General features: G+C 40.9%; 3 protein-coding genes across 9 annotated transcripts in view; 2 read left to right on the forward strand and 1 right to left on the reverse strand.

Moving 5' to 3' along the window:
- JAM2 (junctional adhesion molecule 2) overlaps window positions 1–13,831 on the forward strand; it is a 66,883-nt gene extending 53,052 nt beyond the window's left edge. For both annotated transcript variants that reach the window (XM_067538210.1, XM_067538211.1), the window contains 7 exons: window positions 1,159–1,311; window positions 2,713–2,918; window positions 4,367–4,469; window positions 6,484–6,591; window positions 8,077–8,092; window positions 9,518–9,557; window positions 12,848–13,831. In XM_067538210.1, coding sequence (XP_067394311.1) covers window positions 1,159–1,311; window positions 2,713–2,918; window positions 4,367–4,469; window positions 6,484–6,591; window positions 8,077–8,092; window positions 9,518–9,557; window positions 12,848–12,880 — 659 coding nt within the window. In that variant the 3' untranslated portion in view covers window positions 12,881–13,831. The remainder of the gene's footprint in view (window positions 1–1,158; window positions 1,312–2,712; window positions 2,919–4,366; window positions 4,470–6,483; window positions 6,592–8,076; window positions 8,093–9,517; window positions 9,558–12,847) is intronic.
- A 2,253-nt stretch (window positions 13,832–16,084) lies between these two features.
- On the reverse strand, window positions 16,085–23,054 carry ATP5PF (ATP synthase peripheral stalk subunit F6). Of its 3 annotated transcripts, none has more exons than XM_067538214.1 (4): window positions 22,919–23,054; window positions 21,268–21,460; window positions 19,166–19,290; window positions 16,085–16,305 (listed from the first exon to the last, which is right to left on the reverse strand). In XM_067538214.1, the coding sequence occupies exons 2-4, from the start codon at window positions 21,435–21,437 to the stop codon at window positions 16,277–16,279; spliced, it is 324 nt and encodes a 107-aa protein (XP_067394315.1). In that variant the 5' UTR covers window positions 21,438–21,460; window positions 22,919–23,054; the 3' UTR covers window positions 16,085–16,276. The 3 variants fall into 3 exon arrangements, with proteins under 3 accessions (XP_067394315.1, XP_067394314.1, XP_067394313.1); XM_067538213.1 differs by having other exon boundaries at window positions 22,814–22,925; XM_067538212.1 differs by lacking the exon at window positions 22,919–23,054 and adding an exon at window positions 22,646–22,761.
- A 58-nt stretch (window positions 23,055–23,112) lies between these two features.
- GABPA (GA binding protein transcription factor subunit alpha) overlaps window positions 23,113–27,668 on the forward strand; it is a 55,386-nt gene continuing 50,830 nt past the window's right edge. Inside the window, exons 1-2 of one of the 4 annotated variants that reach the window (XM_067538208.1) lie at window positions 23,113–23,260; window positions 25,946–26,046. In XM_067538208.1, the coding sequence (XP_067394309.1) occupies window positions 25,970–26,046 (77 nt within the window). In that variant the 5' untranslated portion in view covers window positions 23,113–23,260; window positions 25,946–25,969. Of the gene's footprint in view, window positions 23,261–23,415; window positions 24,308–25,945; window positions 26,047–27,668 lie in introns of those variants that run through there. The other 3 variants (XM_067538209.1, XM_067538205.1, XM_067538207.1) reach the window with 3 other exon arrangements.

A 27,668-nucleotide genomic window follows, 5' to 3' on the forward strand; every position in this document is an offset into this window, starting at 1 on the left:
CATGCCCCGTGGGGCAAGAGACTATTCCCCCAAAGGAGCGGCCTGAACCAAGGCTCGCCCTGCTGAAGGCTGGAGGCAGCCTCTTAATTCGGACTCCCCAAAGGGCGAAGGCGCCGGGAGGTGTGGCCTCCCTCTGAGATTGATGCAGAGGGAAAGCCACCGACGGCGCCCCCTACGGGGGATCTTCTACAATGCCATTTGTGAGATAATAAGTTTGATAGGTTGAGATTATAAGCATCTCATTCTATACATTTACAGAACTGAAAAGTTCTGGCAGTAGAGTTTATAAGTTCCTTAAAGCAGCAAGTGCATGTGTTAAGTGTATCTGTATTTTCATACGTAGCTGTAGCCTGAACAAAACTGTGTGCTCTGTAGAGTATGTACGGTTCTCAAATGGCCATATCGTTGCTAAACTTTTTTCAAACCAAGCAAAGATATTAGTCCTCAGTGAAAACTGACCATCACAAGGTTCAAATTATAAACTTCAGCTATTTTTATTGTAGCCTCGTTCAAAATGCTGTAGTTGGTTTTGGTTTTTTTTCTCTTCCCAATGGGAAATTAGTTTTGCTCTCATAGCGCGCACACTCCCCTAACTCAAATGTCTGAAAGAATTTTGTTCCAACTTAAAAACAAAAAATCACCTTTGACCGGAGATCAAGTGTAGAAAAAAATCAGCCCACAAGGTGAAAGGTATGTGGCAATGGGACAGTAAGGAGTCTGGTTTTTTGCAAATTTAACTAGAGTGGGTTTGGCCAACATTCTCTATCTATAAGAAATGTCACTTTTAAGTTTCTTATTGTAGACTATGCAAATTTCACCAAGCCATCCAAGTGCATGGATTTGCTGTGTTTCATAAGTGATGCCTTTTGGTCTATGAACAAAGGGTGTAGGGTTTGGGTTTTAAGTATCCCCTTGTTGCCCCTAAACTGATTATTTGTAGAGTGGCACTGATAGTGTCTTTGGGGAAAGTTCACATATTTATTGTCCTTTAATGGAAAATGAGGCACAAAGATTATCAAGATTGAAGAAGTGAGCAATGATTGATGACTAGACTCATTGTGTGGTTTCAAGATGAGCCAATGATACACAGTGATATTTTGTTTCTATAGCTTGATCTGCAAGGAATTATCTTTCTAACTGTCATATTCTCTTTTACAGGTGATCTTAAAGGCCGAGCAGAGATGATTGATTCAAGCATTCGGATTAGAAATGTGACCAGAAAGGATTCTGCGAGATACCGCTGTGAAGTCAGTGCTCCGACTGAACGGGGACAAAATCTGGCAGAGGCTACTATTACTCTCACAGTGTTGGGTAGAAATCTAACTTTGACTCTGGGTTTTTGCTGAGGTCAATCCTAGGGGGGCAGGGTGGTAGTGGGAATTCAGTGTGGATATTTTTCCTCATGCACTCTTTTATTCATAACATTGTTTGCTAAATGACAAAGTGTACGTTCTTTTCTGACATCTCTTTAATGTTTTCACAAACTGCATTTACGTTCTTTCGACCAGTTCTAACAAATAATTAATAATGAGCTAATCAACCATCACAGAATCTTTTCTGAAAGTTTGGCCTATATTTTCAGGCTTGGATTTTCAAATTGGCCTAATGGAGTTAGGCACCCCTCTTTCATTAAGCCAATGAGAGCTGGTGCCTAACTCGCTGAGGCCCCATTGAATTTCCCAACACCAAAGCAACTATAACAGCTTAAAGTGCATTGATAATCACTCTGTTGATAGAATAAATCCAAAATACATACTGTGAAAAGGGCTAGAGCACCAGACTAGACTTTTTCCTAGCTAGCGTCAAATTCTGATTAGGTTACAAATTGAACTCAGAGTTTTTCTCCTTGTCCACTTTACAAAATTGCCCCACAAAAATACCTGCCTCTCTTCCAGAGGGGCCCATGTCTGGACTGGCAGAAATGTTATCTGGACTGATGCACACTGGCACACCTATATGTGGAAGAGGCTTTAATGGATCTTTTTCAACAATTGCCAGTACCAAGCCTGGCTGAAGTTCCTCATAAGCCCTGTATTTGCCAACTTAAAAAAAAAACAAATAAAACACGGTTTGGAGATGTTTCCGCAGTTGGATGGCATCTACAAAGAGAACAATATTATACTAAGTACAAAGCAGAGTGGGTATTTTGTTCATTTTAAATAAAAGCCATAGTTCAGTGGTTCTCAGCCTTTGGTGGTGACTCAACAAATGGTTGAAATACCACACTGTGACGAGAGCAGTTCAAAAATTGTTTCAAATAATTGGAAACAACAAATTATTTCAAGAAAAAATAAAAATAATCCATGGAAAGTTTTGCCTGCCTCCACATCTCCTTGAGCTAACTGCTGTGCTGGCAGGATGGAGATGGGGAGGGGGGCAGTTGAGAAGCAGATCTTTAGATGGTAGTGAGAGGGAGCAGAGCAAGGGAGAGGCAGTAGCAGGTTGAAGGGGCTGGCAGCAAGCAGCTCCTTTCCTTTCCAGTGTCCTAGCAACCCAGGGATTTTGCTGTGCTTTCATTCAGTGGTGTGTGACTCACTGGTCCCTCCTGGGTAACCCCTTTCTTGGCCATGCCGCACTGTCTACCCTATTCATTAATACAGCATGGGGGTTATTTGAATTGTCTTTGATGCCTAAATAAATATTGAAATAGAAATGTGAATGTTAATTTAAAACCTTCAAACTGCCAATAACAAATGTGTTTTCATTGGTCAGTGGCCTCGGCAGCTCCATCATGTGAAGTGCCCAGCTCAGCAATGAGTGGAACGGTAGTGGAACTGAGATGTAAAGAAAATGAAGGGTCTCCTGCTTCTGAGTACAAGTGGTATAGGAATGGCGTTGCTTTAATGGAAAATACAGGATCAGGCAGTGCTAAAATAGGAAACCTTTCTTACACCATGAATAAAAAGACTGGAACATTGGTAAGATCATCTTGTCCAACTCTTTCTTTTGACTTTTGTATGTGAAAGAAGACTAAATGTATTATTCATGTTACTCTATAACCAAAGATCAGGACCCCACTGTGCTAGGCATTGCACAGACAAAAAACAGAAGAAAAAGGTACCTATCCCAAAGAGCTCACAACCCATGCATCAGGCAGGATACAACAGGTGGATGAAATACATGAACTGGATGGGAGTGGATGGAAAGGATGAAATAACAATAACTGATCAGAGTTTTGCAAATAAACCAAAGTTACAGCTTGCCACTTGCATAACCAGTGCCAGCTCAGGCATCGCAGTACAAGTATGTTTTTAAGGAGGGATTTAAAAGAGGATAACATGGCAGCTTTGCAAATTTCCATGGGGAATTATTCCCAGGCATAGAGGGCAACATCGGAGAAGCATATGTTTAGGAAATGTAAAAGTTACTTTCCAGCTGTACTTAGAGGATCCAATCTTGCACCAGTGAAGTTACTGAGAGCAGCAGCCAGGCCCCGAATCGGCATAGGCCTCTTTTCCACAACTACGCACATCTTTTGAAAAGGCTTCTATGGATGCTTTTCAATTATTATTATTAATAAATTTTAGTCCAAGACTTTCCAAAGTGACTAATAATTTTGGACACCTCACTTTTATAGATGATTGGAGTCAGATGCCTTAAAGGAATCTGATTTCCAGAGGGTGGATGATCAGCGCACTTTGAAAATCAGGCCCCTTTAAGATGTTAAACCGAGTACCCAAAATCACTAGTTGCTTCTGAAAATCTTGGCCTTGATTGCATAGTTGTGGCTCTCAGAGAGCAAGCCTAATTTCAAAACCCATTAAAGTCAAAGGAAAGACACCCATTGAGTTTGAGTTTTGGAAAGTCCCCACCTCTTCCGTTCTTGTTATTTCTGTGAAATAGTCTTCAGTTTCAACATATTTCATTTTGTAAAAAAGAAAAAATAATCCATACTTTAAAGAATTAATTATCTAAATGGTATCAGTGTCATCCCCCAACCTCCTAGCTTTAAATCACATGGTGATAGTATTTGACAACTAGAGATGACTGGGAATTTTCTGTCTGAATGATTTTCCAGCAGAAAATGCAGTTTCCACAAAATTGAAATGTTCCACAGGGAAATGTTGAGTTTGCTGAAAAATAATCAATTTTCCATCAGGAAAATCAAAATATTTCATTTTGGGTCAAATTCAATGAAACAAAATAAAACATTTCAATTTCAGTAATGTTGAAATATTTTGATAAAAACATGTTGAAACAAAATGTTTCTGATCAAAAACTTTTTGGAATTTTTGTTCTGTTAAAAAAATTTCAACTTTTCATCCAAATATGGGACAAAAAACAAATGATGAAATATCAGAATTTCCATGTGATGGAAATTCCGAATTTCACTCATCTCTATTGATGACTTTTTAAAATTTAACAGCTATTTAACACAGTTTCAAAAAGGGACACTGGAGAGTATTACTGTGAAGCCTCTAATGGAGTTGGACTTCCTCAAAAATGTTCTGTGAAGCGAATGCAAGTCGGTAAGTGTCAAAAGCAAATAAGGCAAACTAATCTTTAGATGAAAATGACTTTATTATATTACATGTGAGAAGCTAACACAAGGTTTAAATTATACTGTCTTATAGTGTCTTGTTCCTCTGGCAGATTGCCGGAATCAAATTCAATTAGATGATGTTTGTTATTAGTGCTATTTATAAAGACATTTTGGCTGCTTAGATCACTCCTCTCTAAAAAGCAGCAGTAGAGATTACTGTATTTTTCAAAAGATTGGTTAGCTCGGAGTGCTTTAGAATGATCAAAGTGCCCAGATTTCAGAAGATTACAATACATTAAACTCCACAGAACAATAGTATCCATATAAGATATTAATATTTTAGAATGTTTTATGGAGGCTGTAAAGTATGATCCACAAGTCTTGTTTCATAATTATTTTCCTTGAGACATTTTCATGTGAGACTTTAATACAGCAAGTCAGAAAACTATTTATAATCTTTATTTTCTTATCTGGAAAAACAAACAGTAATAAATGTGACATTTATATCTGGGTAAACGGACACTGTCAAGGTTGATAGGCCTAACACTTGTTTTGTTTCCTGCGCCTTATCTTTTTGCAATATCCATGTAACTTGTTAAATGTAGAATTTGTTTTGTAAACAAGTACATCTGTGCTTTTTTGCCTAAAATAAAAAATCTATCCCAGCAGCCCAGCACTCTTGAGTAGCTGCATGCAAAGTAATGGAAAGACATCGGTAAGGAAATATTTCAAGCTTCTAAAAGTTTTAATCAACAGTGAGGGGGAAAATATTTTTAATGGACTCTACAAAATACCTTGGCAGTGATCTTTTAAACAGTGCTCTTCTATATTTTACTCTCTTAAGACTTAGTCTTAGGACTGATATTGAAATCAATAGAAAGACTTTGGATCATGCCTTTAATGCATTCATGTTGTATTTGAATAACTATGTGTTATGGAGGCAGAATTCCTCTATTGGGGAAACATTAATCCAAGTCAGAATTCGGTATCTATTGACACACAAAATAATACATTTTTTGGCCAACATTTTCAAATCTGTGTGCCTACATTTAGGCAATCAAATATATATTTGGGCATCTAAGTAGAAGTGGCCTGATCTTTTTCCCCCCGCCCTAAAAGGTGCACACTTGCAGCTCTCATTGATTATAGTGGGAATGGAGATTGGTTGGCCTGATTTTTCAGTGGTGACACTTCTATTTAGGTGCCCAAATCTCTGGATTAAGGAATCTAATTTTAGGCACCCAAGTTTGAATACTTCAGCCTTGGTGGTTTAGTTTGTAAAAAGCTTTACTTCCACTCATGTCAGAAACCCTTAAGTTATACATATGATTCACCAGCATGAAAATTCTTGGTGCCACAAGTATCACTCTGTGTCAACATTTTCATCAGCTGTTACATTACTACTATTTTAATCAAACTAACTTAAAACAAATCTTCTAGAACAGCTGTTTCCATGTACAGCCTTCAGGATATATTCCCCTTTGACATGTGTAACTTGAATAACACGGGGGGGGTTAGGCCCTCATATAGAGGAGAAAATACCCCCATGTCTCTATCTAGGCTTAAACTTTTTGGATCCTATTAAGAATTTGAGGTGTGTTTAAAAACCTTTGTCGTAACTGAGGTTATTATCTGGAGCAGGGGCGGGGAACCTTTTTTCTGGCAAGGGCCTGATGGTGGCCTGAGTGTCCGCTGCCGAATTCCCCGCCGCCGCCATGAAACCGCGCCGCCGCCAAATTCCCCCCCGCCGCCAGGGCCAGACCAAATGATTTCAGACGTTCCCCACCCCTGATCTGGAGGGTAGTAGAAGTGAATGGAATAAACCTTCTGAGAACCTTTCTGGTTGCTGATAACTTACATGTCACAGTCATTTACATATTGCATTGTATAGTTATCATTGCCACTACTCTCTGGAATTTTTACAGTGGAAAACAGTTACAATGGCACATTTTGGTTTTGGGGATTATTTAACACTGGTTTTATTTTGTTTTCAATTACAGATGACCTTAATATAAGCGGAATCATAGCTGCTGTGGTAGTTGTGGCTCTGGTAATGGCATTATGTGGCCTTGGGGTATTTTATGCACAAAAAAAAGGTTATTTTTCAAGTAAGTCAAGTTAAATCTTGCCTGCCTTATAGACATCAGGAAACTTGCTATGACTAAATGTTTCTACTGACTGTAGAATATACTCCTTTTTCATGTAGGGTCTGATTCTGCACTGTTGAAGCCAGTGGAAGTATTGCATCTGTCTTCAGTACATGTAGGATCTGACCCATAGTTCTTTGTTCTGCCGACTTCTTTTGATCATACCCAATTGATTTTTTTGCAATAGAAAATGAGATGGAAATGGCAGACTACTCACAAATTGCTGCTGAAAGGGAATTTAGGCAAATGCCAAGAGTATAATAAGCTCCACAGACTTCTTTGTTATTCAAAATTAAGATAGTTTTGAAAATATTAGAAAAAAAGTTAAACATTTTCTCTTGCCCACAATTCTGTTTTCCACAAATGTCCATGAACTGAATCTTAGAATTGCTAGCTCTTTCCGGCACAGACAGGTACCTTGAAGAAAATGAACTCTGAACTCAGGGGAGGCAGAGCCCAAATTAAGTAACTGCTTGAGTTCAAAGTCTAGCTGAGGGAAAAAGTTACAAACTCCTTCCCCAAAGCGTGTCATAACAGGGCTAGTGAGGGCCATCGTGGATATGAGAAAAGCCAGACACTCCCTGAAAGACACTAGGTATACATTTATTTATGTCCAGATTCTGCTACATTTACTCATGTTAACTAGTACCATGCCACACAAGTAGTCCCATTTATCTAGCAAGGTACCAATCAACATAAAAGAAGAGCAACGAAATTACACCTATATGTTATATGAAGTAAATATAACACACACACACACACACACACACACACATCTATCAAATATGTGTGCGTGCATATGTACATTAAAGTGACAATAGTGATTTTGGTTTCTAAAATCTGTCTTTTCCAATAAAAAGAAACAATTTAACATACACAAAGTCACATTTATTCTAAGATTAAACAGTACTGAAACTTGCATCCGGATGGAAATGGACTTGCTGTCTCCATTTGCTGGGTTGTAATGAAAGTACATGTCAAGAAAACTGAAGCTTTCATTACATTTCATAATAGCGGGGCAATTTCCCCATGGAATTTACAATAGGGGCTATGGAGTCTAATACAGCGTACCCGCAATGATACAGGAGAATGTCTCAGGATGTGTCTGAAAGAGGATACAAAACTTGTTGGGGGGGGGAGGGGGCCTGCAGATTGCTTTGAGAGCAGATTCACCACAGTAGGTAGCTGAATATTTTCAGAAGTACACTAACTCCCAGAGGGTGGGGGGTTTGGGCAGCTTTCCTGATGGCTTATCCAGACAGACTGCTTCCAAGGTAATCACTTGTTCATCCTCCAGTGAGAAATATGGGTCAGCTGCTACTGTCAGAAATTAAAGGGATGAGAAGGACAAAATTGAAATGTTATCCACAGGAGATATTGCAAAGGACATTTATTAGCCAGGGAAAGTACTGTGTGCTAAATATGTTTTTTCTTTTACTTTTCCAGAAGAAAGCTCTTCTCTGTAAGTATATTACTTTTGAGTAGTTAATTTCATTTGCACTTCTGATGATGTAAGAAATGTGACTCTTGTGCAGGGCTTTCCACATCATTATTATACAGAGGGGTGTTTTGTGTCCTTAAACTTATTTTTAATAGCCCGTTCTGAAATCTTTAGGCTGCTACTTTAGTGGCTGCATTTTCTCACTATGCTTACTAAGCTGCATATTAACACCAAGCCACTTGTAATAAATGAACCAACTAACACGTTTGTTAAATACACAGAGGCAAATTTCCCCTGTGTCCCACCTCTCCCCACCTTTTAGGTATAATTCAGATCCCTAATTCAGCTACAGACCTAAATCTTGCTTGGCCCATTACCAGGCTGTGAATGTGAAGAAACTAGGTAGAAGAACTCTTTACCCAAATCTGGGTGTGAAGATCATTTTGGAAACTTGTCATGAGCCAGGATGAAAATATACACCACAGTCTTGCCCTAAAAGAAGTGTGCTAGTTCTGTGAAATCAGTAACTTTACATACAGTACATACAAGATGATTTTACAAGATAGACTGAGCTACATGCCAACATATGAGACTAACATTGAATCATTAAAGTGGAGGCTGGCATTTCTTCTTAGAAAGTTCAACATTAATATTAATTCACATTCTCAAATGAGGACAATAGCAGGAAAAAGCAAGTAGCTTACTAAAAGAAGATATCACTAGGTACTTCTTAAAAATACTTTCTGATACTTGTTTTATTATGGTCATGAATATAATATATATCATCACTATATGAGTCATAACCAGATATGCATCACATTTTGAAGCCTTAAAATAACAAGCCAGGGAAGCTAGTTTGGCAGTGAATCATTGTGTAAGGATTTTTGTAGTCTACAAGCTTCCCATGGAATGGTCACAGATATTGTAATGAACAGAAGACAGTGATCATGCCCCTAGTATAAAATGGAAAATGTTGCTGTCTGTGCCTCTGAAGAGAAGGAAATTTTATGAAAGAGCTATTTCCATTACACAGTATTTTCATGCTTCCACTACAGATTTTGTTAATTGTGAGCTGTGAAATGGTGGTAACTTTCTGTACTTGATCAAGATATTCTCCTACAGTAATCTGGTTTTAGTCAGATTGGAATGCCTTTCAAAGAGCACACTGCAGGACATTGGCTTTCCTCCTGATACTCAGTGAGCCCCTCAGACTCAATCTTCCCTTCATGTATAGATACTTTTTTGCCAGACTTTGTGAAGCCATCTGCTGTGCCTGTTGATTGCACAGCATTGTTTCTGGTCTTTTACAAAATAAAAGCTAGGATGAAACCAGGATAGTGTGTAGAGTGGACAGATTTGTGTATAAATAAGCTTCTTCAAGAACTAAGGTACAAGCAGAGAAAAATGAAACCATTAATCTGCCTTCTTTGTTTATTATACGAACAGGAAGAAGAGTTCTGACTATAAATATACCCCAAGTGAAAAGGTGAGTGTATTCAGCACTAATCTAGGGCATTTGGGGAAGTTCCTTATTATGAACCAATTAAGCTTCCATTTCTCACGAGTGCCCAATTCATTAGTTCTAAAATGAGAAAAGATTAATAAGTTTCCTATATTTTGAGGACTAGAGATTAGTCTTGGTTCTTTTTGGTTGAAGGGCAGTTCAGGTTTTACTTCTAAGAAAACACTTGGATTAAAAATTAGGAAAATTACAGTTTTAATTAAAGAAACGCCATGAAGTCAAGTCTAATGCTCTACAGAGAATGTGAATTGGAACCATCTTTGCCTTGCCTTATCTTACTATACTCATACTGAAATATTTTACATGTGTACCATGGTATAATAATCTCAGAAATTACAAAATTGTTATTTGATCAATGATCCCTTTTGTTTTTTTTCCTGTGTGTGGAACAAACGACTTCCAAAGCTCAAGTTTGAGATCTATGAGCACAGTTTCTACCACTTTCATTTTCTCTCCCTCTTGCTGTAGAGAGGTGAGGAAGGGAAAGGGACTTGCTGAGGCCTTTTTCCATCCTGTACCCGTCTCTTAGCAGAGACGGAAAGATCAGAAAGGTGAAGCCCTAAAGTGTTGCCTCTTCCCTCCCTCTCACCCCGTCTGGCAGCACTGGAGGGTAAAACAGCAAGCCCCTTACTGTGTGCAGTGCTTGCCAACGAGGTTTGTAGCCATGTAAGGAATTCTGCATGTGACCTAGAATATCTTGATTTTTCTACACTAAACATGCATACACTGCAATAGTCCACTGTGGGCAAGTTAGCCAAAGTGACAGCTCCGGCCATCATCTTAACTGAAAAAACGGAGGCCATTCAAGTATATGTCTGTATGAACTTGTGTGAGTATGAGATAAAGCTGCAGGCATTATCCAGCACGTGGAGCAAACAGGAACTGAACAGAAAAACTTAGAGCAGAGGTTCTCAAATTGTGGTCCATAGAGCACTTACTTGCTGCTGGTCTTTTGAGAGCTGGCTGGTCACAGGGTGTTGGGGGTTCTATCTCCTCCTTATATCTACCTGCTAAATCAAAGTTTAAATCACTTTCCATGTAAAGCAATTGTTGTGGTTAGGCACACATTACACTCTGTGTGAGAGTGTGTGTGTGTGTGTGTGTGTGTGTGTGTGTGTGTGTGTGAGTGAGAGAGAGAGAGAGAGAATCAACGTGGTGTACACTATGAAATGAGATACCCTGTGCTAGAGTAGACCAACTGGCTAGGTTTGCTTAGAGAAATGTTGGATCTGTAATATTAGCTAAGCTTTGTAAAATATGTCAAGAAAACTTAGCAGCACCTGCAAACACTACCTAGTCCATTTTTACCATAAACACCACCATATGCAACTTCCTTTCCCACACAGATGCATTCAGAGGCAGTCCCTCTCTCCTCACACGTACACTTTACATTGCTTTGCTTTACCTCTCCCACTTCACAACTGTTTCTCACACGTCAGGGAACCACAGCACTCACCACCTACCTATTCACTATTCAACAAAATCCTCCCTCCCAACAAAATCACACACTCGATTTATCCATCTCATCTCACCCACCAGTCATCCTTCTACTCCCCCGTCTTAGCTCTTTCCTGCTCCATCAACTTCAGCCATTTACTCCTTCTTCCCTAACCAAACCCAACCCACAATTACTCAGTTCTCTTTAATGTGCCTCATCAATAGTGCCAAAACTAGAGCATATGTCTTAGACATCAGCCCCTGAATCACTGACTGCTCCACTTGCAGTACTACTTCTTGACCCCATGGAGGGGCTGCATATTCTGCTTTTCCCTTGCTGAGGGCATGGAGCAATGGTGCTGCTGGGATCTCTGGCTGGAGGCAGCATATGAAGCTATGTACCTCCTGTTTGCTTCCGTAGGCCTGAGGAGGGGACCAAAGAAGCTGGGGAATGAGAGGAGGTTGCAGGGTGGCAGAGTAGGACTGGCTTTGGGCCTGGCCCTAATTCTTATAGGGGAGAATGGAGATCAGTAGGCAACAAGCCTGACCAGAACAGGAGTGACTCCAAAACACTAGCTAATTAATTTTCCCAGCTCATGGTGGTGGTGGGAGGGCAAAAATCTTAGCTGATTAAATGCAGCTTCTGCTGTTAAACTGAAGTGAGTGGAGCTCCACCTACAGGTCTAGTTATGAAATAGCAAAAGCAGCTTTCAGAGCCAGAAGATAGCAGTCAGTATTGGTTATACTTAAGGCTGCAAACCACGGAGACTGCTGAATTTCTGGATTCTGTGACCTCTATGACTTCTGCAGCTGGAGCAACCACAAGGCCAGCAGCTCCATCAGCAGCCACTGTGGCTGGTCCCAGGGATCACCTGCACAGCAGTCCTGGGAAGTGTTGGAGCAGCAGCAGTCCCAGGGGCTGTCCTGGAGGCCATTGGAGAACAGTCCCCAGGGACCTTAGAGTAGTGGGCAGCTGGGGCCAGTCAACCCCTGCCGCTGGAGATGAGGCCAGCCTTCGGCACCCTGGGTCCCCCAGAGCAGCAGCGCCCTAGAAGCAGCTAACATTTAGTCAGGGGTATTTATGGAAAAGTTATGGACAGGTCACGAGCCATGAATTTTTGTTTATTGCCTATGACCTATCGATGACTTTTATTAAAAATACCTATGACTAAATCTTAACCTTAGTTACATTTGGCCATCTCAGAAAGCTTCCCTCTGTCCTTAAATCCAAACACCAAGGAACTTAAGCAGTGGTTTTTTTTATTTCCCCCTCTTTTGGTGGTGAAAATTTCTTGGCTTGCCTCCCTCTGCACTGAAATATTGGTAAACTCTAGTTGTGGGGTGCATTCATCATCTGCAGTATAATTGCACATCATCATCAGCTATAATTGGAGTATTTAAAAGGAAAGAAAGACTTATAGCAGCTTTACCTTTTTCTGCCTGATCTTTCATTCCTCCCCGTGGGATACCTTTTGATCTGTAGTAGGTATATCATGTACAAATGGGTTTTGTGGGCTCCACTCCTCAAAGGGAATTGGAACGGCATGCTCACTGAGGAGCCAGACTTTACACTTAGGCCAGAAGTTTATCTGCCTAATATGCTGCAGCTGTGGGAAGGGATTTGGTCTCATTACTAAGATTTCATAGCATTTTTGTTGCTGTATGTTTGATGTTTGCTTCCTCCCTTTTGCCAACCTGGAGACACAAGTGGAGTTCTCCTCATGCTTAAGTGTAATGGATACTAAGTAGGCCATTCTGCTGAAAGTATTTATTTGAACTATAACTTGTCACCTTACCCTTTTCTTTTTTTCATTTAGGATTTCAAGCACACCAAGTCCTTTGTTATTTAGAAGATTTCAACCTCTTTGATAGATTTCAAATGACTACTTGATTATACAAATATCAAAGGGATTTTTTTGAACTCGTGCAAATATTTTGATTTGTTGACATGGCATACACTGGAAACAAAAAGATTGTTGGAATGCCTAGGATCCAATGTGAACCTAACATGGACTGTACAACTGTATTCATATTTTCAAAAAACCATTATTTCTCTAATTTAAGGATTGTTATAAGTAGATAATATAAATCAGTTGTATGAAAGTTTCTTCTAATCCAGTTTATGTACACACACAGCAAGGGGACTCAATACTAAACCAATCCATGCACACAATCTTCATAGATTAGGATTAGAAATTTTTCAGCCACCTCATAGTGGGCCACTCTAACCCAGTGCTTTGTAGTGTCTACATCTAAAAGACAATGGTGAAGGGCTCTAACTTTTGCTGGTTTTGTTTTATTAGTGCTATGACTTTTCTAATCTGTCAGACCATGCAATCCGTGAACAATTACTCTGATACTGTGAAAGTATAAATCTGAGTTATCCTAACTGGGGCTCAGCCTCTCTATAATAGAGAACCTCCAAACAGTGTTATGCTGTAGATCATTTTCATTTGTGGACCCTTAAAAAATTTCAAAGGGAGATGCTTATCCTTTTGGAAATCCTATAGGCTGCAGACCTCAGGTTGAAAACCGCTGTTCTGTGGTAACAACCACCTTTCACGGATCACTTAGTCTGGGGACCCCAGGTTGAAAACCACTGCTGTAGATCAAATGTTAAAGTGTGTAGTTTTTTTCCTAACAGGAAATGTATTTAAGATCTGTGGAAGTTACTTTACAAAAGATAGTATGTGTAAATGTACACAGTGAAGGAAAACAGTGCAGCAAAACTGATGTGGTATCAGTGCCTTGATTTTTCTGTTAAAGTTCAGTATTACAAATAAATGACTCATAGTATCTGATGTACTGTCTATTGTGAACTTGCTTTTGGTTGTCTGCAACTATTAACGTGTTGCCTGGATATGGCACTCGTGTTGAGCAGTCTGCTTTGCAAGAAACTTTTTGCCTGGTGTTGTTGCCTTCACTTACATGTCCCTTTAACTCCAAAAATTGTATTTTCATATTTCAACTCTAAAATGACAGCCATAGTAAGTGGAAGGGGAAATAATTTGTTTAACAAGCATGCTTTAGCTGGAACATGCACTTTGTCTGCCTGCTTAAATTTTTCTTAAACAGTTTCACATGGAGATTAGTTTCAATGAAAAAAAGCATCTACTGGATTCTCACTGACTTCAATGAGAACTTGTCATGATCTAGTTTTGTTACTTATACAAAACTTCATGTGTGCTATGTCCTTTCAAATGCTAATGTGGCAGTGCAAAAATACCACCGTTGCTTTATTTAAGATAGTAAGTAAATACAAAATTAATACAACTGCTACTTGAGGCCTTGAACTGCTTTAATATTAAGACTAATTTCACTATCCCAAACATGTTCTTCTTCTATGCTGCAGATATTTGGACTAATGTGCAAAATTTTTTCAGAGAACCTGTATGAAAATTTTAGGAGCATTTTTAGACTCTGGCCCCAAAATAGATAGATTGGGATTCTAGGATAAGCAGAAACTGGATGTTGCGGCTCAAAGTGAGTAGTGACATTGACATTTGATTCTGTTTCGCACCCTATGGTGATTAATGATAGTTCACCACAATGAGCTATAATTGAGGCTGTCTGGACATTACTGGTTTGTGATCAGTTCATAGCTAACAAAACAAACTACAAGTTTTAAATGAATGCTTACCTTATACAATAATTCTCAAGAGTGTTTAATTAAAGAGCAGTAAAACATTTGGGGCTCTCGCTATATAAATGTAGCTGCTAAACAGTGGGCCACAGGTGCAGGAGTAAGCCAAGACTTGAGAAATTTTTTTTTAATGCCCACTTCTGAGACATTCATTTAAAGAAATCAATCATACTTTTAAATCTTTAAGAGTACGTGTACATTAGTAATATAATTGAGAATGTTGCATTTTGATAGGCACCTGAGTGAAACTTTCTATATAATGTTATAATATTTGCCCTGAAAGGCAGCTTCCTGACAAGAAAGAGCCAATAGGAAAATGATCATAAAACTACCATGGTGGAGAAAGGCAAAGGTTAGGTATATTACTCTACATTTTGGAGTAACGGCAGGTAAGGATGAAACTCTAGACGTTGACCTTACACTACTGTGATATATAAAAGGTGTAAGTCATGTGTTCCTAACAAAGGTGGAATTAGAAAAAAGTTAACGCGTCCGCCTCTGCTACCACAATGAGATGTTACCCAGATTGCACAATGCTCAAACAGTGATCCTGTATGCTACGCGGTTTTACAAGTTTCTTTTCCTTATGATGAGATGCCATTTAGATCAGTCAGCTCAATGTGATCATTTCTCTCAATGTACTTTGAGCAGCAGTAAAATAGGCAATGCTGATAAAGTTGTTCAACCTCAGCTAGTGTTTCTGGTAGGCAGGACTGAACTTGTATAAGATTTTCATATTTTGAGGGGGTCTTCAGAGATTAGAAACTTTTGGACTCGAGGTTTCTGTTTAAAAAAACTAAAGAACAAGATAGCCTCTAGCAGACTGTACTGGTGCTCCAGGCTTGTATATGCCAGTCCATTTCAACTCATGGGTCTTGCACAACTGGAGGATAGTATGTGGCTTAAGCTACAATGTTTGAATTCATGGATATGTCTAAATAGAATTTTACTATTGCAATAATGTAACAGAATGATTACATGCATACAATGCCATATTTTTCATACACTTCTTAGGATATATGGTAATGTTGACTGCCGCCAGATTGATTGAGCAGCACTGAAGACCCATTCAATCAATCCGGAAGTTCCCATGAGCACAGCGTAGTATGGAAGCCACGGTATATAGAAGTTAGGAAGTCAACAGGCGATACACGAGCTAACTTGAGTAGTTTGCCAGTGAAATTCGATGGCAGTCAACAGGCAATATGCAATGTAGACCAAGCCTCAGTGACTGGTGATTAAAATTCAGGGAAGCATAGTCAGTTCCTTTCCAAAGGAAAGCTACTGTATCATTAACTTTAACTGTCTTTTGTACTTGAGTGATCCTTTGATTTTATCTGGATACTGAAATGTCATCTCAGTAAATATTGTTTAAAACACAGAACAAAGACTTTCAAGCACTGCGTAACACTTGGTTTCCAAAAGGGATTTTTATGAATATGGCAGTCGACAAGGATCATGCTCTACTTGTACTGTATTGAGTTCAGAAGTCTGAAACAAGTATTTGAAAGTGAAACCATGCATTACATTACAACTGCTGGCCTATTTAACAACTCCATGAGAAAAGGTGACACCACTGCTTGGAATGCAGACTTCAATCCCATCATTTTTTAGACTCTTCAAAGTTGGGCTCTAGGAGGAAAACACATCATATTACTTTCATGGTAAGATGTTCAAGTTCCAAACACTACCCACACATCAGTCCAGGTTCCAGCAGAATACAAACAATGGGCCAATTTACTACTTTTTAATGATCAGCAGCTAATTCTGCAAACATGCCATAGTAAGACTAAGGGGAGGAAGGCACCAAAGGACAATTTAGCACAAGTTTTATTTTAAAAATTTCTTCGTGTATACGAAATATTTCCTTAGAATTAGCTATCATGTAGCTCATCCTATGTGCATTTGATGTTTACCTACAGCCAAGGTAGCTTACTCACCTAACTAACCTGTACCTAGTATTGAGGTGCTACCCATTTTACCAGCAATAAGAGAAAAATTTCTACCACTGACTCATGTAAAAAACCATAATGAGCAGTAAAATTAAGATATGTGACTTGCATGTAGTGCAAACAGGATAGGTGAATGAGAATAATTAGTTCTTTCCCAGAGAAAAGACTCCATTACAATAGTGTAATTTAAGACAAGGGAATATTAATCCTAAAAGATTTAAAGCAGAAACAGACAATGCCCTATGCTAAAGACATTCAGGTTGGTTTGTCTGTACTAAGAAAATCAGCAGGTAAGAAAGTTACTCACTTGACTGTATGAGGAAGAGAGACTTCAGAAAACAGCAACTCTCAAAGCACTCTCTCATGTAATTAAGGGGAACTCCTGAAATAACTAGTCTGCTGCATCCACCCTTTGCAGTACTTGCCTGCCAAACAGCAGCTAGAATGAAGTTCCACGCAGAGAGGACCTACTCCTGGAGTAGGGAATTCTGGACTTCCTATTCCCTTAGGTCACTGTAAAGTCCATGGAGTGTGGGGGTTGATCAATACTAATGGCAGATGACAGAGCCTTCTGGTGGCTTTGGCAGTGAATTCACTACTCTTCCTCATCCTTTAAAATAGCTATGTGACACTAGTTACAACACCTCTGAGGTTGGTGCCTCTCTGGTGGAATTTTCAGACTGAACCCTCATGGCCTTGGTTTTCTGAAGTGAATTAATGTGCAGATGTCTGTGCCAAGTCATCCAGGTCCCAAGATTGTCAAATGACAGCTCCTAAACAACAACGCTGTGCCACTTTGTGTGCGCCAGCTGCCAATCATCAGCTGTCTGTATACTTGACTATGGCTCATTTCAGGTCTCAGAAATGAAGGGAATGACCAAGTACTTCCTCAACAGCAGGAACAATCATTTCAGGAGCCTGAGGTGACACTGGCTATGAACCTGTGCACACAGCCATCAAGCCTGGATTCAGACAAGCCCAGGGCAAAGCTGACACTTGTTCTTTTCTTGGCCAAGAATTCAGAAATAAGGAAAACCGTGTCTGGTTGCATGCTGAAGCTGATCTCAAGTCAAACAAATCCTTTAATTGCATCATAGGAACGCTTGGCTCTGTTAGTTAAACCATGGGATTCCACAAAATACTGGACTTCAGGAAATTAGCCATGTCTGGGAAGACCATCCAGTTTTCCAGGTAATTAAGGACAGTAGTCCTTCACTACAAACAGCCGCAGTTACTACACCTACTGTTTAGGAAAAACTACAGGAAAGAAGCCAGATCAAAGAGGAGGCTTGGAACTCAGAGTTTTCCAAAGGACCACAGGGATTTCAGGTTACTTTCTTCTGCTTGGATTACCAAGTGGCTTAAAGCACAGAAGCACTTCCTGAGGTTCAGACCACCTGGATCACAGCAAAGTGACTATCTTCCTACATACAAATGATCAGAGAAGTCACCTATAGAACAAAAAAGCAAGGCTTTCTCCATTCAACAGTACATCAGCCATTGCTCTGTTTTCAGTCAGGGGGTCTTAGTGTTTCCTGGCCTGACTACTCTTTGCAGCTTTGTGTGGGTGTGTGTGTGGATGGGAGGGAAGAGAGGTGTGTGGAAGGGAAGGGAGAAAGAAACATTGCAAATTGCTAAACTGTGGTTCTGTCCTCTTTGGGCAAAGAGGGAATCAATTAAATAGTTGAAATCTCACAATATGACCCCTTTGTTTCTTGAGAGGGTAGGGAAAACACACTGGAAGCCTGTGCCTCAATTCCATAGAGAAGATAAGGAAAGATAAAGATCAGTAAGGAAAAGCCCACTCAAAGGAACAAAAAACAAGAATACAAACACAGAAACATATTCCATCTATTTATAGTCAGTCATTGGATGCCTACCCCTTACTATTCAGATTCTTTAGCACATCATGCAGTTATACATTTGTCTTAATTGAAGTTCTGAGATGGTGAAACGTGCAAATGCAGATCTAACAGCAGTTGAACTAGAAGTCTTATCTCTAGAAATACAGTACTGGTAGAGAAATAAAAGCTTCTCCACGTTACATTGTTAATCTCACATACTTCTAAAAACTGCAGTTCAATCTCCATGCTCCCTCAAATCATTGACTTTTTGGTTGAAGACTGTCAAGAAAGCTAGCAATTGTGACAATTTTGTGACAAGGACTATCTGCTAGACTTGGGCCAATTAATAGCCATGTCCACCATTTACCTTTTCAGTCAGTTATCTGCTCAGTGGACTCTGGTGAGCAGTTCAGAGGAGTAAGCATGTAGCAGGAAATGATGAGTTGGAGACGGTTTACATATACTCAAGTAGAGGCTTGCTGCAGGCTGGCAGCTAAATTCACCAAAGATTCCACCTGCACTAAGCATACTCTGCTGCCACAAAGTTCCTATGTGCCACCCAGCTTGCACATGTACCATCCCCAAGAGCAACAGTGTATGCTCTCCCCCAGGACCACAGGGCTGACTGTGATCAGTGACCTGGAGGTAAAAGGCTTATGATGCAAGAATAAATTAACATATAGGCTGGAGACTCACCCTCAAATTTGAATTCTGGAAATTTGGTCAGGTCTCCCCCACCATACAACCGCTGAATTTTGGCAGTTTCTTCAGCCAGGTCTTTCTGGTACTCAGGGCCTGCATCAGCTGGACCACCAGATTTCCTAATGCACAAAATTTCCAAGGAAAGTTTTGATTCCAAACATTTTACCCTGCAGTTTTATCTTTTATGGGCCATGGAGTAAGATAAATGGCTTTCCAATCCCCACCTCAAACAAACAAAGCAATTTAAATGTTTTGAAAAATGAACAGAGGTAGAGAACGTATCAGGAGGTACATTTTTCCTTTCTATCATTTGAAATCAGGTATTTTAGCTTAACTAAAGCTAAAGGAGGGTCTAAAATGGAAAACTGAGAAGCATTTTGCTGCGAATATTAGACATCCTTTAATAGTGTATATTCTGCAACCTATTCATCACACTGAATTTTTTTCCACAATTAGAGATGTACTTCTTAGTCTATAAAACTGCACACAAGAGCAGCTCTACAGACTACTTAATGGAAAATGTTTAATAGCAAAGTGAAGCATCAATTATGGGTGCTATGCCACCCTCTCCTGCACCCCAAACAGCCCCTCTCCCCGTGACCAGGCCACGATCACAACCAGGCTGCTGACTGTCCACTCAGTGGCTGCAGCCACTTCCTCCAGACTGCAACTACCTGGATCTCGCTTCCCATGCTGCTACCTGCAGTCTAGGGAAAATAAGAGCAAGATTCAGACAGCAGCAGCAGCACCACAATTAAGGAAGAGGCTGGCAAGCAGACAGTCAGCAGCCTGGTAGTAATCGTGAGCCAGTTGTAGGGAGAGGAGCCATCTGGGGCTGCAGGTGAAGGCAGGGCTGGAAGAGTCATAGCTGGATAGGAGGGCCTGGATGGAAAGCCAAGCTGGAATCAGTTAGTGGGTCTCCTTAGTAAAAAGTTTGGGAATCACTGTTGTAGAACACACTATAGAAGCAGCAGAATCAGTACACTGATAAATTTGAGAGATTTTGCACAAAATATTAGCACTAGAGCATGTATTGAATGGGTTTATTCACAAACTAGGAAAATATAATTAAATCTAAAAACAGTCCAAAGTCTATTGCCAATGAGATTCTAACCAGTTAGTTAGCTTTTTTGCTTGACTAAAACCAGCCCTCCTTTAAACATACTGAGTGTCTCTTATACCCATAAACAGCTTTTACTCTGCTAAATACTTCTAATGAAATAGGAAGTTTTTGTTTAAGATAATTTTCTGTTAACACAAATTCTTCCAGCTGATAACAGATGAATAACAGTTTCTTGATATGTGAGTACCTGGATGGAGACACTTAAACCCCAGAGATTCTCTCAAAATACTGATATTCAAATTTAAGATTTTATTTTTGTATTATATGATTTTATGGCCCACTATTTCTAGGTGAATTTATTCAATTCTTGCATTTTGTTTTTGGAAAGAATAAACGTAATTATTTCAGAAGATCAGTAAAAAAGGAAAAGCATTCAATATTTGCAAAGGTCCCTGTTATCTGTTCACATTTTTGCATAACTAAGCCAACACTCAAAGTTTTATGGCTACTGTTTCAATACTCTCTGACCCTCGTATATAGCTATATAAAAGTAGTAATATCGACAAAGTCAATAACTAATAACAAACATAAGAACTAGTAAATACTTAAGTCTGAACTTTCTTTCTATTGAAGTGTTCTAGATACATTTTTCTTGCAAAGTATGCATGAGTAAGTATTAATCCTCAAGGGGAAAACTACATTTCTTCCCTATCATTTCTTCATGTTATTCTAACACTTCATGAAAATTTATTTTCATAGCATTCCTCAGTGAATCACAGATAAACCCTTCAACACCTGGAGCTGCAGTTGCAAAGTAAGGAGTTATTTCCTAGCCCCCACCTTCCTCCAGGTTTCAGAAGTGACTAAAATTTGTGCTAAGATCAGGTCTCTGGACCTTTCCACTCAGAAGCTAACAGGCTCTGCACTCAAGAGCTTAATTATAAGAGGATATAATCCCCTATTAATGTTTGCTAAAAGTTTCATATTAAATCCATATATACTGAATTACATTTATTGCATTGCAATAACTTACTGGCTCTTTGTGTTGTATTCTCTGATCTTGTCTATAAAGAGCTTCTGAACTGGATCAAGTTCCTTCACCTTATTAAACACTATAGCAGAAAGGCCAATGTTCCTACGCAAGTGTATTGAGACGGCAGAGCGAAAAATGGAGGAAAACCTGAATAGCTGTTGGAGAATCATGATGAACTTGCAGAAAGTTTCAGCTATAAACAAACAGAATACACTAAGTTAGAGGTTTCTTGCAGTTTTTCTGTACTTTACATTTGTAGAAAGAAAAAGTGTAGATCAGTTAAAAATGTCATCAGTACTAACTACAGCAGAAACAGGGAGAAATAGTCCAACATTTTTAAATGAAAGAGTGGCAATTTAATTATGCTCATGAAATATCTTTTTGATAGAATGTATCCTCATTTTACCTATAAACCTTATTTCTTCAACATTAAAATGAACTGTCTGAATGCAGAAGTATAATAAAACAAAACGTTTTTAAAAAAATGAACGGAACATTCAAAGATACCTACATTGAAGCATTCATTTGGCATAGGACATACTAATTCAGACACAAAAATCAAGCTGATTAGAGTCTGCATTCTCAATGAAAACCACTAACCATAAAAAAGACAACAGGCATGAAAAATAAGCTAGCAATTAGGTATTATTTGTTTAAATAAAAATACTGTGCTTTTCTAAGTCACAAATGTGTGGTCTTTAACCTTGTCCTTTAGCCTTTAAACAATGTCCCTTTTAAGAAAAGCTGACAATAGCGACTCACATATACCTAGATCATATGCATCGGACCACAAACCAGGTTGTTTTTTAAGTCAGATACTGACTTCGTAATAAAAGGGAAACGTTTCCAATGACAGTCTCAACTCTCTTAAAGTTAAGAGGCGGAGTTTGCAGGGAAAGCACTGCAGAAGTTTCATACGTAGCCCAATAATGTAACTACTCCCCAGTCCCGCACCCCGCCCGGATACGGGCTCCCCACGGGCCGCTGCCTAGCCCCAGCCCCAGCCCGGTTTAAAGCGGAGCACGTTGCACGGCACGAGCCGGGACAGCGCCCATCGCCCAGCCGAGTTACCCCGGGCCACTGTGGACCAGCTGCCAACAGGGGGGAAACGAGGAGCAGGCCAAGGCAGCCCCACCCCGGAGACTGGGAGACTCGGGGAAGGGCTGGGGCGGGCGGTGGGGCCTGAAGCCGGGGCGAGGCCGCTCTGCCAGTCGCGGAGCCAGGGCACGGGCCAGGTCCGGCCCCAGGGAATTTCGTGCCTCCGCCGCTCCCTGCCTGGCCCCAGCTCTCGGCCCCCCACCCCGACCCAGCGGCAGCCGCGGCGCGTTACAGGGAGATGGTGGCAGCGGCGGCTCCGGGTGGCGGCGGCTCCAGTCACCTTGGGGAGAGGGTCACGGCGGCGGCACCGAGCGAGCCCCGCGCGCGTTGCACCCTGGGACGCCCCAGCGGCAGAGAACTCTGGGAACTGCGCTCCTCGCGTGCCCGCCCCGCCCCGCCCCGCCCCCGCGGGTAACATGGTCAGTCCCCACCACCAGCGAATAAGCACCTAAGTCGGCCGCGCGCCGCCAGAACAACAATCCCGCACAAGCAGCACCACCGCCGCCACGCCCCCACAGCCCAGCCACTCACTACCGGAAACGCGGTGACCTACTTGTGGGTCAGGGAAGACTAAATCATTAATCCGGCCGTTAAGTCACAGCGAAGCCCCGCCCCCTGAGCCCGCCGATTGGCGGGTGGAAGGTGGCGCCCTGGGGGATGCCGGGAGTTGTAGTCCTTGCACCTGTCTGACCGGGGGGGGGGTGATTGTCTTCGCGCTCCCTCCTCGTTCTTCGGCCCTGCACAGGCCTGGCCGCCCAATTCCGAGCGCGTTCCGCTCACCTCAGCGCTGCGCTCGGGAGGCGGCGTGAGGACCCTGCGGAGCCTCTAGAGCCGCCGCCAGCGGGGCGCGGTGAAGTAGTGTGCGGGCCGCGCCGGTCGGGGGTTTCAGCGGCGGGTGAGTGCGGCGGGCCCGGGCTCCGGGGCCCCGGGGGAGGGGCGGGAAACGCCGCGCTCCGTATCCGGGGGCGGGGGGCTCGGGCCTGGCTGCGGCTCGTGTTTTGTTTCCGTTTCTCCCCGGCGCAGCGAGTCTCATTTCCGTTTCGGGTTCAAACAACAAGGAGGGAGGCGCCGCGGCGGGGGTGAGGGGCCGGGAGCCGCCTCCCCTCGCGGGCTCTGTGCAGTCCCGGGGGGTGGGGGGTGAGAGAGTTTAGCTTCCCGAGGCCGCAAGCCCCGTCACATGGCGGCCTCCGGCCTGTTGCTCCCAGTCCCAGCGCATTGCCCGGGAAACCCGCCCGCGTTGTCCCCCGCTCCTCCCTGCCAGGCATCGGGAGGCCTGGCTACTGCCACCGCTACCGGGCCTGGTTGGCGGGCCTGCTCCTATCCGAGGGGGGAACCATTGTCCAGTCCCCAACCCCAGCCATCGTTGGCTCCCAGCTACGGCAAAGGGCTGCCCGCCGTCTGGCAATGGATGAACGTGCTCGGACCCCGTCCCCAAATCCTCCCGGCGCTGTGTTAGTTCCGTCATAAAGCGAAGACTGTGGAGATGGATGGCCCGTGATTGTTGTTGGCCTGGGCACAACATACGCAATATTCCTCTTTTCGACTGAGCTGAATCTCGTAGTTCTGCTTATCTGTTAGTTGGGACATTCTCGTAACGTTTTTTGTGCAGACCGCAGTTACAAATGAATCATAAGATCAGAAAAAAAAATGCAAAATGTTTCTTGGTTTCTATTTAGCTTGATTCTTGTGTGCATTACCCAATACTTTGACTTATAGTTAATTCCAGTGATATACACTATATAGTCTCCTTTTCCCATTCACACTTGATTTTGTGTGCCATGCACTACAGTAGTGGGAGAAGAAAATACTTTAAAACACCGTAAAATATGACTGCAAGACCACAAAAATTGGCCCAGACAGTCAAAGACAGAATGTTAACTAAAAGTTTGGCTGGATTTCTGTTTGACTCTACCCCTTTCACATTCTGCGGTTTCCAGTCTATGTAAGTATTTTAACTTTAACATCATGCCAGAGAGTCACTGCATATAGGGAATCAACTGGTTACCTTCTTTGCTCACAGTTCATAGACACAGAAAACCTTCACACTAGTGTGTTTCACAATTACTTGTTTTTATTGTTATTCCAATAGCACTAAGAGGCTCTAGTTATGATTGGAGCACTTGTTCAGCATTTGTTCTGATTTTTATTACTATAAACAAAAGAGCACCTAATGCTAAACTCTGGGCATCCTTGACAGTTTCTTAAAATACATTTCATAACACAAACTCTCCAGCAATTACCTCCAGATCACAATAACCTGGCTGCAGCCTTCTGTAATATCCTTCTCCCCTGAACAGAATTACTGGTCATCCTCCTATACAGCATAGCCCATTTCCTAACTCTTCATGTTCTGTGGAGAAAGAGCTAAGCCTTGAAGTGTGTCCTAAAGATTAACTAAGCCGTTACAGAATGCCCTGCTAGCAGCCTCCTCTCTCTTGTATGGGTGAGGAGCCTCTACTTTGTTCAACTGTGGCATTATCTTATAGTGACAGAGGAAGTCTCTTGGATACCTCAGTCCCAGGCCATTTAGGGTTTTATAGGTTAAAAAAACCTTAAAATGAAAAAGCCAGTAGGCTATGATCTATACAATTCAGGTTTGAGTTCAGATTTGAGGTGCTCACAAAAAGAAATGCTACTTAACAAGCAGGCTGCTGAATTCTGCAGCTGCTAGGTGGATTTAAGGCAAAGATACTCACCCCAAAGAGCTTAATAAATATACTCTATCATCTGCAGTGCTCTTTAAGATCAGTTCCAATATATTTTATTTATCCTTGTAACTTTCAGAAATGTTCCGTTTTAGGAAACGAATTAAAGTTTTATTTTCTTTGGCTATTAATCAAATGCTGTCCTTCTCTCTTTGGAGGAAGATGAAAATAAATAAGAAACACTGCCCAAAAAAATAGTTTGACACTAACATACTGCACGAATTAGGTGACTATACCAGATGCATTTTCATCTACATGCACTGATTATTGCACTAGATGAGCAGTAATGAGACTGCAGATGGAAAATCTTCTGTTTATTAGGTGTTTTGCAGATGAATGCTGAATACATTCACCAGTAAGGGGCAATGTAATTTAAAAAAATAGTGGAAATGATACCACATATTTAGTACATTGTAATTTTAGAAAAAGTTTTATAGCTGTCAACAGCTCTCATAGTCCTTCAGAAGATAGTATGTAATATAAATGGGACAGAAAAATCTCTCAAGTATTTCTAAAACAATCTGAAATTTAAATGTTACCCAATAAAAAGTTAACATGGCCAGTTCATACAGCATCCAATAAGTACAGAAGCCTCCAAAGGAAGAGAACAAAAGCTAACTTAGGATGTATGATCTCTGCACCCATGTTTGTTTAAATTGCTGAATTTGCCCCTTCCCTGGAAAAAACAAAATCACCAACGTACTACTTCTGTTTGCCAGTAGTTGTGAAGCTAGCTTTGTGATCAGGGTTTCTAGCCGAACATGTTCTTGGTAAAAAGTATATGAATTAGAAAATTATTTTTATGTGAAACTGTAGTTCTCAAATTTTGCTTACCTATAATTCATGAAACGACTTTAACAATTTTTCTGTTGCAGGCCTGTTTTTGAGACTTTTTAGCCATGACTAAAAGAGATGCAGAGGAGCTGATAGAAATAGAAATTGATGGGACTGAGAAACAGGAGTGCACTGAAGAAAGGTATGTGTTTATGATCAGTCTTGCTACTTATGTCACTTGGGCTGAAAATAGCTTACAGTTTTTATCATATTTAGTATTTAGGTCCTGCTCCTACATAATCAGTCTGTCTTTTCATTGTATTCAGTGGGAAGAAGACTGAGCTCTTATTTAAGAACGTAAGAATGAGCGTACTGGGTCAGACCAATGGTCCCTTTAGCCCAGTATACTGTCTTCTGACAGAAACCAATGCCATTTGCTTCATAGGGAACGAACAGAACAAGGCAAATAACTTTCTTAATGGTTCCTAACATTCTGTTGTTTTTTGTCTACTGCTGAACATTGAGCAGATGTTTTCGAAGAACTATTCACTATAACTCCAAGATCTCGTTCTTGAGTGGTAACAGCTAATATAGATCCCATCATTTTGTATGTATAGTTGGGGTTATGTTTTCAAATGTTATCACTTTGTATTTATCAACATTGAATTCCATTGCCATTTTGTTGCCCAGTCACCCAGTTTTGTGAGATCCCTTTGTAACTCTTCTCAGTTAGCTTTGGACTTGCCTATCTTGTTAATTATGTGGTGTCTGCAAACTTTGACTCCTCACTATTTACCCATTATTCCAGGTCATTTATGAATATGTTGAACAGCATTGATCCCAGTATAGATCCTTGGTGGACTCCGCTATTTACCTCTCTCCACTGTGAAAACTGATAATTTATTCCTACCCTTTGTTTCCTATCTTTTAACCAGTTACTGATCTATGAGAGAATCTTCCCTCTTATCTCATGACTGTTTACTTTGCTTAAGAAAACAAGGTGAGGGACCTTCTCAAAGGTTTTCTGAAAGTCCAGATACACAATATCCACTGGATCACCCTTGTCCACATGTTTGTTGACACCTCAAAGGATTCTAATAGATTGGTGAGACGTGATTTCCCTTTATCAAAACCATATTGACTCTTCCTCAACATATTGTGTTCATCCGTGTGTCTGATGATTCTGTTTTTTAATTATAGTTTCAACCAATTTGCCAGTTACTGAAGTTGGGTTTACCAGCTTGTAATTGTGAGGATTGCGTATGAGCCTTTTTAAAAAATAGATGTTGCATTAACTATCCTGCAATCGTCTGGTACAGAGGCTGATTTAAATGATAAAACTACTAACTGTAGTATGTAACCTATTCTTTCGTATATGAGTTCCTTCAGAGTTCTTGAGTGAATACCATCTGATCCTGGTAACTTATTACTGTTTAATTTATCCCCAAACCACCTCTACTGTTGGTACAATCTGGGAGAGTTCCTCAGATTTGTTTCCTAAAAAAAATGGCTCGGGTGTGGGACTCTCTCTCACATCCTCTGCCATGAAGACAGTTGCAAAGAATTCATTTACCTTCTCTGCAATGGCCCTGTCTTTCTTGAGTGCTCCTTTAGCACCTCAGTCCCTCAGGGTCTCCACTGATTGCTTGGCAGGCTTCCTGCTTCTGATGTACTGAAAAATATTTTGCTATTAGCTTTTGTCTTGCTAGTTGCTCTTCAAATTTTTTTGGCCTGCATAATTATGGTTTTACATTTGACTTGCCAGAATTTATGCCCCTTTTTGTTTTCCTCAGTAGGATTTGACTTTCAATTGTTAAAGGATGT

Source organism: Emydura macquarii, unplaced genomic scaffold (assembly GCF_026122565.2).
Source record: "Emydura macquarii macquarii isolate MOO-44397 ecotype Brisbane River unplaced genomic scaffold, CSIRO-AGI_Emac_v2 contig_476, whole genome shotgun sequence".
Lineage (NCBI taxonomy): Eukaryota > Metazoa > Chordata > Testudines > Chelidae > Emydura > Emydura macquarii.

Bases quoted from the DNA above. Each gene is read 5' to 3' on its own strand.
- ATP5PF (XM_067538214.1), bottom strand. From the start codon at position 21,437: ATGATTCTCCAACAGCTATTCAGGTTTTCCTCCATTTTTCGCTCTGCC. The intron at 19,291-21,267 runs GTAAGTTATTGC...TTTGTGCATTAG, and splicing joins GAATACAACACAAAGAGCCA to GAAATCTGGTGGTCCAGCTG. The intron at 16,306-19,165 runs GTGAGTCTCCAG...TTTTCCTCCTAG, and splicing joins TCCAGAATTCAAATTTGAGG to AGCCCAACTTTGAAGAGTCT.